The sequence below is a fragment of the Ctenopharyngodon idella genome, chromosome 20 (assembly GCF_019924925.1).
Source record: "Ctenopharyngodon idella isolate HZGC_01 chromosome 20, HZGC01, whole genome shotgun sequence".
Classification (NCBI taxonomy): Eukaryota; Metazoa; Chordata; class Actinopteri; order Cypriniformes; family Xenocyprididae; genus Ctenopharyngodon; species Ctenopharyngodon idella.
The window spans coordinates 9,706,114-9,722,475 of NC_067239.1; the positions used below are offsets into that span (position 1 = coordinate 9,706,114).

General features: G+C 36.3%; 1 protein-coding gene across 2 annotated transcripts; it reads right to left on the minus strand.

The window, feature by feature from the left end:
- Nucleotides 1-1,310: 1,310 nt before the first annotated feature.
- galca (galactosylceramidase a) lies at nt 1,311-16,134 on the minus strand. 2 transcript variants are annotated; one of them, XM_051874588.1, is made up of 17 exons: nt 15,737-16,134; nt 15,569-15,637; nt 15,408-15,471; nt 11,429-11,542; nt 11,183-11,322; nt 11,046-11,084; nt 10,811-10,938; nt 10,551-10,706; nt 10,341-10,465; nt 7,320-7,447; nt 7,125-7,214; nt 6,942-7,031; nt 6,719-6,863; nt 6,441-6,621; nt 5,196-5,359; nt 2,512-2,588; nt 1,311-2,431 (listed from the first exon to the last, which is right to left on the minus strand). In XM_051874588.1, exons 1-17 carry the CDS (start codon nt 15,863-15,865, stop codon nt 2,288-2,290), a joined length of 1,983 nt encoding a protein of 660 aa, XP_051730548.1. In that variant the 5' UTR covers nt 15,866-16,134; the 3' UTR covers nt 1,311-2,287. The 2 variants fall into 2 exon arrangements, with proteins under 2 accessions (XP_051730548.1, XP_051730549.1); XM_051874589.1 differs by lacking the exon at nt 11,046-11,084 and having other exon boundaries at nt 15,737-16,132.
- Between the last annotated feature and the right edge of the window lie 228 nt (nt 16,135-16,362).

The window sequence follows — 16,362 nt, forward strand, 5'->3', positions numbered from 1 at the left end:
AAAATCACAGTATACTCACTACAGACCCCTCAAATCAAATTAAAATGTATGACCCATCACGAAAAGGAGAATCAGACTGTTGAGCAGCTTGTATCAGGTGAGATTGGGCAAATATTCCACTTGCAAAACTGCAACAATTAGTATCCACAATTCCCAAATAATTAAAAAGTGTAATTAAAAGGAAAGGTGATGTGACACAGTGGTAAAACATGCCCAACTTTTTTGGAGTGTGCAGCCATCAAAATCAAGATTTGTTTATAGTTACAAAATACAAAAAGTTGGTCAGTGAAAACATTGGAAATCTTTTCTTTGTACTTTTGTCAGGTTAAAGAGAATTAACAAATCACAGAATCTTGATTGTATTGCGTTTTACAAAATGTCCCAAGTGTTCTTGACTTGGGGTTGAATTTAAAACTGAACTTTACTTAATCCATTTGTGTTACAACTACCTGAATCATTTTTGTTAACATGTAGTTCCCAGCATGCTTTGCAAGGGACTGCATTAGGAGAGGAAATGTAGGGATTCAGAAACTTTTCTAAATGTCTAACATAACTGAACATTAAACACTAACATGTCTTTCCTTTTACTGAGAAAAAAAAAAAAAAAAAGTTTAAAACACTTAGAAATGTCTGCTTTTATTTGTACAATATTTAAAGAACAGCATTGGCAAGATTTGTAGGCCTATTTGTAATATCAAATATTCTTTTATTTATCCATACTATGGAGCCCCTAAAGAGACAATGTGATTGGAAAAAATATGAGATGGAAGGAAAAAATATATTTCAATGCTTTTGCGTTCGCTCACAAATGTTTTGCATTCTCCTGAGAAACGTTTTCCTCCCTCCTTTTTTTCCCCCTTCACCATGTCCCTTTAGTTTTTTTTCCACCACCATTTTGCGTTCTCTCACAAATATATTGCTTTCCCCCAAGAAACATTGAGTTCGCTTGCAAAATGTTTGCGTTCCCCTGAGAAATGTAGCGTTTGCTTGCAAAACCATTGCGTTCCCTCGCAAAACATTTGCGTTCCCCGGAGAAACTTTGCATTCGCTCTGAACTTTTGTGTTTTTTGCAAGCACAAAGTTTTTTCTGGGGAACGCAATGTTTTGCGATATAACGCAATGGTTTTGCGAGCAAACGCAATGTTTCTCAGGGGACCGCAAACATTTTGGAAGCAAACTCAACCATCTTTTTTTCTTCACCATGTCCATTTAGGGGCTCCGTACTACAAAACATTTACAACAGAAAAAATAATAGCCAGAAAAATAATACATTGCGTATGCCTCATGGCAATAACTTATATCAGACAAAACCAAATAACCATTTTTTTAATCAAATTTAAACAAACATATCTAATGCCAAAAACATTTAATGTAAGTGTAATACAGCTGTTATTTCATACAGAGGTAAAGTCGGCATGTAAGTGCTTGTGACATGATAAATGATCATTAATGATACAAGTTTATTCAGAATCATTTCATCATTTTTTAAGTTATGCATTATCCCATCATTTTTAGGTTGAAATAAGGTAAAATTACCTACTTTTTGGTAAATTGTCTAGATTAGAACATATATCATCTCTATGCACATTGTCTAGACTGCTCTTGTCTAAGTCAGGTCTCTTATCATTTTATGTTTAAATAGTATTGTTTACAGTATAGAGTCGTTTCTATTCAAACAATTTTTTTTTTTCAATTTTAATTGTGTAAAGATAAGATTTTTAAAATCATGTGAAACCAATTCGATCAAATAAGTTCAGACTTTAAACTGGTAGTGCATGTCATTCACTGACTACTTTGACAAACAGCCCAGTTAATTGGCACAGAATGTCCCTTTTTGAAGATCAACATCTCACACACAGATTCCGCATTTATAAATCCTAAAAATAAAGCCAATCATTCCAGTAAAAAGGCAAATCACCAAATAAAATAAAATAATAATTCCTCACAGTGTTATTTTTGCACCAAAATTAAGACATTTTGAAGAAACCCGAAGAAACATGGTGAAAGGTGTCAATGCAGCAAAATGCTGAATTCGCGCCATGTCATAATTACTGTAATTACAGGATGACAACTTATGTTCACATCCTCAGAATTATACGTTTATATGGCAACATTATCGACGGGAAAATGAATCTGCAGTAGTTAGGTGGCAGTGGTCACATGGTACAAGTCAGAGCTCTTTTTGTAATTAAGAGTTCTACAATGACTTGAAGCTTTTTCAAGTCAGAATCTCATAGTTACAGTAATTCCGACATGGCGTGAATGCACCCATCAAAGTAAGTGGAAATCAATCTGCATTTACTTCAAAATTATCAAACTGTGCATATTCAAAAGAGAAAGTTCCTAGTGCAGCCCAGCCATTCTTAGGTTCGAGAACAACAGCGTTCTTCCACAGTGGATAGCCATTCAGCATCCCTGAGGCAAAATATCCCTGCAGACCAAAAGATGCACATTTAAGAACAAAGACATAATAAATAGTTAAAAGGTTGCACATATGTGTGTATATGTTACCTTGACACTAAGGGTTAAGGTATACCATACACCTGCCCTTGTTCCCGACAGCCCTTCAGCAAGAACTCTCTTTCCACCTTTAGTGTGAAAAACAAAGATCAGTCACAATTAGGTCTGTCGATTTAATGCATTAAATTAATATTTTAACGCACCCGCCCTAGACCTACGTATGTCATCTTACATTTCATATACTTGATTGGTGACAAACATGATGCAGGGCAACAACTCACTGTGTGATGGAGCCTATAGAATGCAGTTATATGCCCCTAAAATTCAAGATATCAGGTATCCATGTTTTGGTCTGTAAATATATCTAAAAATACCAATTCAGATGCAGCTTCAAAAAAACATGGCCATTGAAGCCTTAAAGTTTGTGTGTAATAAATTCTTTGTTGAATCAAATAAAATATTTATTTCTAAAGCTACTTTTTGTAAATGTCTATGGTTGCTTTGTAAATGCTTTTCTCATTTAACACAATAATGATCTTTTAGGGGCAATTTCTCAGCCAAATTTGATGTGGGATCATAGAAACCATTGCCACCGATGTGCTGTGCGATATTCTCCATAGTCATATCCAGTGTTGGGGAAAGTTACTTTTACAAGGAATGCATTAAAATATTGCATTACTCCCTAAAAATGTATGGAAATGCAAATTCGCCTGTACAGTAGAGGGCACAGCTCAGGCAAGAAAGTTCAGCACTCTTCAACAATAAAGACAAAAAATGAAACACAAATGTGATGTTTATCTAATGTCATTTTTGCTTATTAGTATGGTTGAATTGGACCATCGACGTTTGGCAGCAAAGACATTAGTTAAAGGTGGACTCAGTAGAATTTCAAGAACACTTTTTGGAAGTTAGTCGGGCAGACACCAACAACAAACGTCTAACCAATCAGCATTAGGGGCATAGGATGGTCGAGGAGAGAGAATGAGCAAGAGGGAGATTTGAAAATAAGGGGGAAAAAAAACAAAAAAAACTGTAGAACGAGAGATGGGACACAATATAAAAGAGGAATGAAGGTTTATGACTGTGCAAGTGCTTTAGGACCCGCATTTATATTAGAAAAGCGGGTTTGTTTGGGCTGATTTCAAATATTAATGTCCAACAGCGTTGTTCAAAATCTACTTACCGCACCTTTAATAAAGTGAATAAAGTACATAAAGTATATTTGTGTTATTTAACATTTAATTAGTGCAGGTTTGCATAATATTCTGAGTTTGCATTTCACTGTTTTTATTCATTTTGAGAAATACTGACTCACTTTGTGCAAGTGAGACGAGTAAATGCATGGTCACATTTAGTCTAAACACCATGTTTACACACAGCTCACACAATGCCTCTGCACTTAGTCAGTTAATAAATGGGAAAACAAAGTAGCTTGCGCTACTTATTTGAAAAAGTAACTGATATTTTCCTGTAAAAAGCTACTTGGAAAAAGTAATCTCATTATGTAACTTGCGTTACTTGAGTTACCCCCAACACTGGTCATATCGTCAGCCTGTGAGATTGCCAATACACAATATTATCGTGGGGTGGGGGGAGCAATAGTTAACTTACTTGATCATTAATTTACTTTACTTTTCAAGCAAAGATGGAGTTGGTGATAAAGAAAAATGTTGCATTGCATAGGAAAATGACAATATAGGAGACATGTTGTGAGACCGGTGGAGATGACAGCACAGAATAAAACCAGCCTCCTACGTTTCTGCCGCTGCCTTATAAGATTCAGTAGTCCAGCATGTGGCGGTTACACCTTGTAATGTTGTAAATAAGACAACATCTGTATTGCAAACCCCTCCATGTTGTGGTTGTTGTTGTTTTTAGTGTATGCCTACCAATGCATCATCATTGGCATAGAAACAAATGCAGATATTTTGGGCAACAAAAGAACACCATGGACATACAAATTAGATCCGAACAGTCGTGATACACAGTGTGGACAGTCATAATTAATTTAGATCAGATTCCAATTGGATACACAAATAATCAGATTTGGACTGACAGTGTTAACATAGCCTTAGGTTATGTTCACAGTGCTCAATTCTGATTTATTGCTCAGATCTGAGTTTTTTCTTTTCTTTCTTTTTTCATTTTTTTTGGCGGTTCACATTATTTTGTGGCCAATATCAGATTAAAGTCTGAACAGGTCACAATCCTGAACTGACCTGCATACGCAAAAGATGCGAAAAAAAAAAAAAAGTGTACAAAAGATGTAAACTTTGCAGACTGTTTACATTCACAGACAGCTGTATTACACACTGCATGAAAGGTAATATTCGAAAAAGCACAAAATACATTAATGGGAAAACAAGCCAATTATTGTTTTGATATCGTCAAAGGCATCAGCCATCAGACAATATCTATCGTCGATACTGAGCTACTTCTGACAAGAAGAACAAATATATTTGCAACAGTCACTTCGTCGCATACAGTGTGGACAGCTTCTAGCAGTTACGCCATGGTGTAGACATGGTGTTGGCTGTAATTTTGATAATCTGGTTTATTTCTAATATTTTTGTTTTGGCTAGAAGAAATTCTGAATAGCCTGTAACTTTATGCTGTACCTTAAAAATTGGCTGGTGAGTGAAAACTTAATTTCAAACCCGGTTTAGAATGATATAACCAAACATGAACACATTGTATTTAAAATATTTAAAGAAATGGAAACATAAAATTGTTACCTATGTCATTTGTCACTTTATAGGTTCCATTTGCATAAAGCCAATAAAAGACACCCTTTGCTTCTCTGACGGATTCTCCACCTTGATCAACCCTGGCTGCCAGGAACACACCTCCAGTGACGGGAGTCTCAATGAGGACCTCACAGGACACATTGATGTCTGTCCTAGTTACACAAGAGTAAAGTTTGGTCACATTTGGTTAATTATGAGGCAGAATTAATCAATCTCATTTACTATAAAACTGAACTATTATGTAAAACATCTCATAAAATATCTTGAAAGACATGGTCGTTCCAACCCCGTAAGTCTTTCACTCATCTTCGAAACACAAATGAATACATCTGTCCCTCCAATGACAACTACACATTTACCACTTTGACACTTAAAAAAGTTAATAAAGAGATTGTAATAATCCATATGGCTTGAGCGGTTTAGTCCAAATTTTCGGAAGAGACACAATCACTTTATACATTTAACAGATTTAATTTAGGCTTTTATTCACATATAAACATTCATCAATGCACACATCAGTTATGATTAACGGAAGTTCAAGCATGTTCACTTGACAGGCAAAAACCAATGAGGTTCATTCCCATGTGTTACGCAGCATGTTTGAGCTTCCACAAAAACCACAGAGGTTCTCACGTGTCAAGCAGGTTCGGTTGAGCTTCTGTTTATGTTCAATGTTACATGTGAATAAAAGACTAAATTCAATCTGTTCATCATATAAAGTGATCCTGTCTCTTCAGAAAATTTGGACTAAACCTCTTGATACATAAGGATTAGTACAGAACTGGCTCCAATTTTATTAAAAATATCTTAATTTGTGTTACGAAGATGAACGAAAGTCTATGAAACGACACGAGGGTGAGTATTTTTGGGTGAACTAACCCTTTAATGGTATATATTTTTGTAATGCAGATCTATTTGTGTCTTGAACAATATTTTAAAATTCTACAGGATAAACTTCAATTGATAAACTTTTTGATAATTTGTAAGAGGTATTTGAACTTTCTTTTCTCATTTTCTTCTATATTGACTGAGTAATTAGAGTTGTGACTATTTTCATTATTAACAGCTGTAAGATTTTAAATTTACTGATACTTGTATGTTGTAAGCCTGAGGAAGATCGATTGACCATAATGTTACAAATAAAATGTTGTGATGATGCAAGTATGAGTAAAGTGTGTTCCACCCTTGTTTCGCTGGCTCATCAAAATATCACAGTTCCGAGGACAAACATACCAACTGTAGTCCCCTATGATGCTGATGGTCTGGTCGGCATCTCTAGCCCAGGTGACGGGCCGTTCAGTGATCACCTGCCGTAAGGTAAAGGCGTGTGAGCCATTATCTGTGCTGTTTCTGAAGTACTCAAACACGCCAGTTTGATCAGCAAAATACGGAGCCTCAGAAAATGGAGGGTCATCTTGGAATGAAAAGAAATGCTGTTAGGAATTGACAGTTGAGTCAATTCTCAGTTGAGTCAACGCCAGTTGTTTCCTGTTGACACTAATATTCCTTACCAATTGTGAAATCATCAGAGTATTTCTTCGGAAACGGGCGGGATTTGGGGGGCTCTGGGTAGAAGCCTCTTTCTCCAGTGGTGACTGTTGTGATTGTGTAAACCTCATCAACATCCAGTTTTAAGGTGAAGGAACCATTATGGACCTGTGGAAACAGGACGGTTCCTTTACTGCCAATTCTGCAAAGTGTTGAGACATCAAACATGGACTGATTGAAGTATACCTTAATAGGACTTCTCAGCTCAAAGAGTGTATCTTTTTTGGTCTCAAAATCCAATTTTGAGTACCACAGTTGAAGGTCAGTGAGATGTGCCTGAAAAAGTTGAAAGCATAAAACATAAAATTAAGCCTTAAGGTTAAGAAATAAATGAATAGAGATATCAAGAACAGACAGAACTGCACTTACAAAAGAGCCTTTGAGCCGAAATGTGACCATCTGAGGAGAGACGTCAAAGTACGGTAGAGGAGGACGAATGCACTGAGAGTGATTGTGTGTCTACAAAAGGAGATAGGAAGGAGTTCATATTGTGCAGAGGTCAGATAAATGATTCACTAAAACTTGTGACCTTCACAAGACCTAAGAAAATAACTAAGCACCCACCATGGTTTCAATAACAATTGTTAGGTTCCCTTTACGGTCTGTTAAAGCCACATAACTTCCTCCACTGGTGAGATTCCCCACCGTCTGTAGATAAAACCAACCTGGCTGTGTAAATTGAGTTGTGTGTGCTACAGGAAAAGAAATAAAAGAAATTCTTAAAAGAAAAAAGAAACAAAATTCAACACTCATCAAGGAAATAACTGACATTCATCTGCTACAACAACCCATTCTCAGTCCCACAGGCTTACTTGGTGCGTGAGAACCAGTGAGGTTTGTTCTTCTGAGCCACTCAAGCACATTTCAGCTTCTGTGTTAACCAATGAGGTTTGTTCTCGCACATCAAGCATGTATGCTTGGGATTCCTTTTACCATACATGATGTGCGCTATGTATTTGCATTGATGTAAATAAAAGCCTGAATGAAATCTGTTCATAATATAAAGGAACCGTGTGTCTTTAGACTTTAGATTAAACTGCCTGATTCATACAGTTTGAATTACTTTTACAATATCTTTATAAACTTTTTGAAGCTTTAAAAGTTTTGGTGGAATTGACTTTCAATAGAGGGACTGAAATCTATCAGGTATCAGTAAGAATATCTTGTGTTTCAAAGATGAACAAAGTCTAATGGGTTTGGAACAACATGTGGGTGAGTAAATAATTTTCATTTTGAGGAGAACATTTCTGTCACCTGATGGTTTTCTTGCCACTGTCACCTTTGGCTTGTTAGTTGGGGTTTATAAGACACTTCATATTCAGTAACATTATCGATTTGATAGTAATGACACTATTAGATGAGAACAACACTTGAATGATGATGACACCTCTGTTTTCTGCAGAGCTGCTTTATAGCCGTTTTGACTTTGACGTTTCATAATTGAAAGAATTTGCAGCATCAACACTGTTATTGAACGGAATCAATACTAAACTGACTCAAAGTGAATAACAACAATATTGTCTACTGTAGAGCAGCGTATAGCTGAATTGAACTGATTTCATAATTTAATGAACTTTAAAGTTGAATAATGACACTGTTGTCTTTTTAGAGCTGCTTTACAGCACATTTTGTCTCATATATGATGAAGTTTGCATCATTGGTCATTATTTTCTTGTTTATCGCAGTGAAGCTGCTTTGAAACAAACTGTATTATATAAAGCGCTATATAAATAAAGGTGACTTGTCTTGAAATTTAAGTTATTTCATTCTACTCACTTATTCCTGTATCTATACCATTCCATTATCTGGAAAAGAATGACAAATGGGAAGTGGCAGTAATTTGGATGCTTGAGAAAGGGATGCTTATCCACCTTTTTCCTAACTAGCCTACAGTGCTTTAGATTATGAGAGGCACTTCCGGTTTGGGGAACTTCCACTCAGAAAGACAGAACAAATTTCAAATCATAAGGTTGTACTACAAATAATCCTTATCCTAATAAATATACCTTATATGCTGTAAAATTTCCTTAATGTTCTATTTTCAGATGTCAGGATGTAATGCTTGGTATTTTAGTGTGACAAGAATATCTAGAGCTCATCTAAGAGCTCTTCAGTCGCTGCTTTCTTTTCCTCCTGAATAGTTTATTTTTTCCCTTTGTATTCCTCTGTAACAATATGAAAAAGACAACATATACTGCACATTTGTGGTCTGCTCACCCTATTTAATTTACAATAAATCCCATTAATAATTCACTGGAATGCACTAAGAATCTCACGTTTTTCTCCCCAAATCCTCACGTCTCTTTCCAGGTTTGTTTTCACAGATTTGCTTTAAAATGTAATTGTCTCCCCTTTTCATTTATAATCCTAGTGTTTGCTGGAATGTTTCTAAAGCAGGTAAATACAACATTTATTATCTGTCAAAATGACAGAAATCACTTTGAAATATTATTATTCAATGTTTCAGGTAAAGGGGGGGTTATCACACACAGTTTCTGCCAATCTCATGTTAATCTTACTCTAAATACCTTTAGAGTAGTAGTGCATGCTTCATATCTCCAAAAAGTCTTTAGTTTTATCATATTTATAAAAGATACATACGCTGTACCGCGTATTTCCGAAAACAGCTGAGCGCCTGGAGGCGTGACGTATGAGCGCAGACGAGCTATCACGAGCATGCGCAGCTTTTGCGTAGTGATCGTCTGCAAGCTGTCAATGGTCAGCTAAACAGATGTATTTAAACACACACAATACACCATCGCATTATCCCTTGATAACTTTTGAATCACTATAATGAATATAGCATATAGTGAATGATGAATAACGAATTTATGAATTTACTACGTTCGTGTTGTTTACATTATATGCACTTAGACGCCTATTGCCAACAAAACAGACATTTGAAGCTGTTTTACTCACCACCTGCGGTTCCGACTCATGACCGGGATCATTACCGCTGTGACCGCTCCATCTTTCAGTTTCAAACGATCTGTAAATCCAGTGTGGAACTGGGCCTTGTTTATGAAACCCTAAGTACCGATCCTGAGGGCTCGAGCAGCCACAGAAAAACATGAGATATTCTCCATTCATTTTAACCAATAAAAAGTGATTGCAACTATCAGTTTCTATGGTTTTTTAATAACAAAAGTAGAGAGCGCATAAATGTATTGCGTGAGCACAAAAATGTACTCATTGTTGACATTGTTGATTTCGTGAAGTCCTGTGACCTGTGCAGCGCTGCCGACGACTTCTGTAAACCCGAACGCGCGTTGATGGGCGTGCACTTGCTCTCTCGCTCTGGTCTGTTGTCGTAATTTGTTAATGCTTTTACATCTTTAAATTTCCTTTTAAATTTCCTTTTTCCTGTTCGATGGTTGAAGGTTAAATATTGTCATCTCATTGTACCCAGTTTTTTTTTAAAAATATAGATATAAACATGAAAACATCAGGGCAATTTTGAAAATAATTTTTTTCCAAAAATTGAAATAGAAGCTTTGAGAGGTTGTACCCAAAATTGGCCAGACTGAAGATGTTATTCACAACTTATATAGCAGCATGTGTAGGTGAATATTAGAAACATCTTACCAGCCATCCATATCGGAGATTCCACTACATAATGTCCACTCCAGGGCTCCTCCGCTGTCATCAGCCCATCTCCACCAAAGGACAGATTCTCGTAGTAACTTGCTATCAAATTCCAGGATATAGTCCTAAAACAAAGCAGTCCATCTCTGAGCACATCAGCATATGGATGTGTATTGCAGAGCTAGCGAAAGGTTTCTGAAAACAGCTCACGAGGTCATTCTGCCGTTCACGTAGTTCTGGTTTAAAATGCGAGCCCAGCATCCAGCACCAATGTCGTCATTGAAGGTGCTGTAATCTTCAGACGACCAAAGCTTCCTCCCCGTCCACAGAGCTTCCTTCACCGTGTTGGTGCCTGGATAGTGGACACTATAAAGACTGTAAATTCTAACTGCACTTTAGTTTACACTAAATAACTCAGCTAGTTGGTTGATTATATGGGGTTTTAAGGCCAAAGGTACCAAACTGCTCACCCTATCACCTCAATAGCATCATTCAGATATGGATCCTTCAGCATGGCAGCTGCAATGGACCAGTCTCCGTCTGCAGCAATGATGCCGATATTTGAAAAACCAGCTCTGTCCAAAATATCTCTCAGCACCTATGTAAATGACAGAAAGACATATTTGGACTGACTGAAATATTGATGATCTTATTGCCAATGTAGTTAGGCTGTTGGAACTAAAATTACTATTTTTTTTTTTTTACCTTAATGTATGTTGGATCACATCTTTTTTCATTCCATATCTATATCAAAAAATATATATAAACACGTTCAAATAAATGTTCCCTCTAAAACAGAGATCAGTAACAGAAATCATAATTATAAGCTAGAGCATACATACCCCAATGTAATCAATGTCAAGGTTATGATGCTGCTTTGCTCCCATGATCCATGTAATAATATAGTTGGCAGTAACATTTGGAAAGAAGTAAGGCCATTGGGTTCCATATCCAATCCATCCCGGAAATGCCCAGGGAAGACCTTCAAAATCAAAGCATTGAATCAAGTCAAATATCAGTGATCTTCTCTATATTATTTCTGTCCTTATAATATAAATGTCAAATGCAATATGGAACAAATCGATTACCAATCAGCTTGATGTTTGGATTTCTCTTCTTGGCTTCTTTCATAAGCCACCACTCATATCCACGGAAAAAGTTCCCTTCATCCTTACTGTGCATGTGAGAGGGTTCTGTCCCATCTGTCAAACAAACAAAAGAAAATAGTAAGTAACCTTTACCTGTACTAATCCAAATTTGGATTCTTAATTGTGTTTCTGGAAAACCTAAATTGCTGAGACTGGGCATTGTACAACGGTTTGTTTCAGGCTAAAATGAATTGTAAAATATTTTTATAATTAAGTGTAAAAACATTTTTACATTATATTTGTCAAAGACACTGGACAGCATAAATTATTTACTATGAGAATTGGTGATTTACAGCAACATGAGTGTCAGTGTCCACTGGTTATGCAACAATGTTAAACTGAGCTCAACTTTATGCAAACGAGCAGAGAAGCCGCAAGGCTACTACCAATAGTCCGATCTCAAGCAATGTAATCAATGTCGTGGGAATGCAGATTAGGGAAGGTAAATACCTGTTTTAACCTGGTTTAGAAGATCTTATCTCTCTGATCACTGCCAGTTTGTTTTTATGAGTGTTTTCAGGTCTGAAACTGGCTCTGTCCCTACTGGTGTCCCTCAGGGATCAGTTTTAGGCCCCTTACTTTTTAGCATTTATATATTTCCTCTTGGATTTCTAAGATCACTCAGGCTTAATGATCACTTCAATGCAGACGATATTTAGATTTATATCCACTCTAAAATGTGGATGTTCCTTTTCTCTCACACTGCATTTCTGAGATAAAAAAAATGGATGACACAAAAATTGTCTGTCTTAATAGTAAAAAGACAGGTTTTGCTCATTGACTCTCCTCATCAGCTTCAAAAAGCTGGTTCACTAATTCTAAACGTGGATGGCACTGTTTTGGAGTTCCAAACTGAATTAAAAAATGTAGGAGTTATATTTGACTCGAGTTTGTCTTTTGATCCACACATGCAATATACTGTTAAGAATTCCTTATTTGTCTCAGAAATATTGCTAGACTACGCCCTATGCTATCCTTTCCTGTCACTGAAAGGCTTATCAATACTTTTGTTTTGTTTTTCACACATTAACTACTGCAATGCACATTTTGCTGAGGTCTCTAAAACCACACTCAACAAATTGCAATGTGTGCAAAATTCAGCTGCTAGGATCCTGACTGGAGTCAGGTTAAATGAACATTATCTTATTTTGAAGTCCCTGCACTGTCTCCCGGTCAGGTTCTGCGTTAATTTTAAAATCCTTATGCTCACATATAAGGCATAGCATGGTCTGGTCTCCCAAGCGTCATTTGCTCTTCTCTCAAGCTTGTCTTTTGGCTGACCTACAGACATGTTTGCAATCAGTTTTTAAATCTCATCTAAAAACACATTTTTAGGATAGTTTTTTCTTAATTGTTTTTTTACCTTTTTTGTACTTCAGTTTGTTTTTTGTATGTGTTATGCTTTTTGCCTTGAGAAGCTGCTTTAAAGGCACTAAACAAAATAAAATGCATTATTATTATTAAAATGTTCTTATTTATAAAAAAAAAAAAAAAAGTATATAGCCTACATAATGCAGAGGCTATTTGCTAAGTGCAAACAGTGTTAAATGCCATTCACACTAAGTGAAAAAAGCAGCATTTTCTTTGCACGTGTTAATAGATGCTATTTATACTTTGTGCAAAAGTGGCAGATACTATTTGTACCTCAGTGTAGTACATTATAAACCAATATGTAATAATAACAACATATGCAGTATACTGTGTGATTATATTTATTAAAATCATAAATGGATGCTTCCTTATCATTAACTTACTTATCCCTTTCTCTATAAAGCCCACACCTAAACGTATCCTTATCCATATTGTACCTCCTAATCAGTAAATATGTCCTTGAAGTCCCAGGAATGGAGCCACGGTATCAACAGCATGGTAACAAAATGAGCTGCATGCACTGCGGTCGCTGCCCTTCCGATTAATGCGAAGACACCACATTTAATTTTAATTATGTCTATTAAATAACTTTTAGGCACTTAAATTACACTTTTAGAATACTTAGTGTAATTATACATATAAGTACTGAGTAATATTAATTAACTACATAAATATAGGGTAAGAAATTGGGTTTGGTTTAGGGTTAGTTGCATGCAATTATGCAAGTACATGTAACATATAACAAAGACACTGTTAAAAAAAAAAAGGTGTTACCAAAACACCTCCTAATCTGATATGTATCAGAAAAGGGTATATTCAAACTCAGATCGGCTGCATTAAGTGCTCCATTGAACTCCACTGTCCTTACTATCCAGCCCACTGCTGCTTTCCTGGATGGGCTTCTTTTGTAATTTTGTTTGGCTCAACTAGACATTGGTGGAGTTAAAGGTGCAATATGTAAAAATTTTGTCCGCTAGAGGTCGCTAGAGGCCTATTCAAAACAAAGGCGTAGCTTGATGACGCCAAGTTTGAGCGCGGAATCTTGGGACATGTGGTCTTCACCTCAACGGACGGTGCAAAAGAATAGGGATAGGACTCGGGAAGAAATCATGTTCATGAATGCGATTATTAACGTTATTGTAGTATGAAGCAGAGCAGGACCGAGTGTTGTGGGAGCTGAACGAGGCCGCTGGAGCAACTGCGCAACACACGCCTCACGAGCAGCGGAACTTTTATTATGCCATAGTCGCTGGCGCCGCTTCCGCTTTTCCGGTCATGAGTATGAAGTAACACAGCTCTGTTTATTATATTAGATACATTTGAGAGTGTTGAAAATTATGTTATAACGTTACTCTGTGCGTTCGCTCGGCGGCTGCTGTGAGACACTTGTTTGAGACACACTGCAGTAAGCTAGATCGATTTTGAATATCATATTAAATGCTGGATGGCTTGTGTTGATAAATGGCATGCAATTCATTTTAAAATGTATGATGGAGAAAATTCTGTATTACTGTTACTAAAAATAAAGCTGCATCTGATTATGCTATGGTAGCTACTTGACAAAATAGTGTTTTTCTCTAAGGCATGGTAAAGCATGTTACTCGCAAAAAAATCAAGAAAATTAGATTTAAACAATAAGACTAAACGTGTTGAGCTATATAACAACAATTAGTTTTCTGTCTATAAATATATCAAAACAGTTGTTGCCTTGTCTATTAAAAAGTGTAATATATTAAAGCGTCTTTGGTGTTTCCATGGTTTCTACAAAATAAAACCGGAAACTGAGGCAGACCGAGGGTTAACGCGATTATGACGCAATTGACAGGCGACTCCTCACACATCCCGGAGCCTTGGTTAAAATTGCAATTTTCTCACAATTTACAAATAGTTGGAAACATTTGGGATATTGTAAGTACTCAAGTGAACAAAATATATAACACTGGCCTAGTGGTTTTTGGATATTTTACTGCAAAAATATTACATATTGCACCTTTAATTTAAAAAGCCTTTGCTAACTAGGCAGGCTATTTGCACTTAGTGTAAAAAGATGCTCTGTTTCTTAAATAGTATACACATCTTAATAGTTATTTAAGAAATGAAAAGAAAAAGTTTTAAAATAATTTCAGAGTACAACTTTAACGTGTCATTTCCTGTTTTGTTTTTTTTCATGTTGTACCACATGACTCACATCATATGACTCTGAATAACCTACAACCGTTTTTCAAAAAAACAGCAAAGTTAAACTATTGTTTTCTATGAAATAACAAAATATTATGCCAAAATTCTTAGGGTTTTTTTTCTCAGGAATGTCATTCTTTTAATTAGCCTTTTCTCTTCATTATGATATAAAGACAGTTGTATCACCCTACCATTTATTTTATGCTCCACCTGAACTAATTTTAAATCAGAAACCAAAAACTTACTCATTATAGAAAAGGTGTGTTCTAGGTTTTTGAATGTATGAATTCCACTTTTAATGCATTAATGAATGAATTAAAAGATCCGGACAAGACAGACAGACAGACAACATATAGACACTTTTGATTACCTGTGGTTTGACCGTCGCCTCCTATTTCTACCTTTAAGATGTGAAGTGAAGCTCCAAAGTTGGGCTGAATAAAACCAAGCCCACAACATAATGACACATTCAGTTATCAATACATGCCCATCATTAAATACCACACATCTGTAGCTCATGTGACCCAATACCTTGAATAAGAAATCCAATATCTGACTCCGATACGGTTCTTCATAGTTGACAAGAAGTCGCGAAGTGGCCTGAAAACAAAAGCGACACTTTGTCAACCGCAACAACTGACACAACTATCAACATTTTCGCAAGCAGCAAACTGACTTTTAAAAGTGAACATAACTTACTCCTCCTCCGCTTAATCCACCTATTCCATCAAATTCTCTCCCTAATCCATTCCGATCATCTATAACATAAAACTGAGCAGAGCACCCAAGAATGCAGGAGATTATGAACAGCAGAGTGTATGTCTGCATGTTTTGATGGATGATTATAAACTGCTACTGAAGTCTGTCATGAGGATGTTTATGATTTGCAGCTACTTCCGTGTCATGTGCTCCGACTGAACTTCAAGTGAAACTCCTTTCTTGTCATTGTTCTAGTTTATACAGACATGCATGAGGTAAAACTGAGCTAATTAATTCAAGAACAATGTATGCAAATATCTAACATTATTTCATTTGTATTAAGTATTTCAGCTGGAACAGAAATATTCCCTATCGAAAGAAAAAGCGCACCAAATGTCAAGTTAAACATAGAGTCGTGATTGGTCAGTAAATATACTGCGCTCTGATTAGCCAAATAGTCTCAGCCTGAGACGCCCACATTTACGCGAAACTTTGAACGCATCCTGCTTAAATCGCAATTGATTGGTCACTGGATGCGTCGCGCTCATAACGCGCATTGCTTGGTCACTGGATGCGTTGCGCTCATATAGCGCATTGATTGTTCACTGAACGCGTCGCGCTCATAT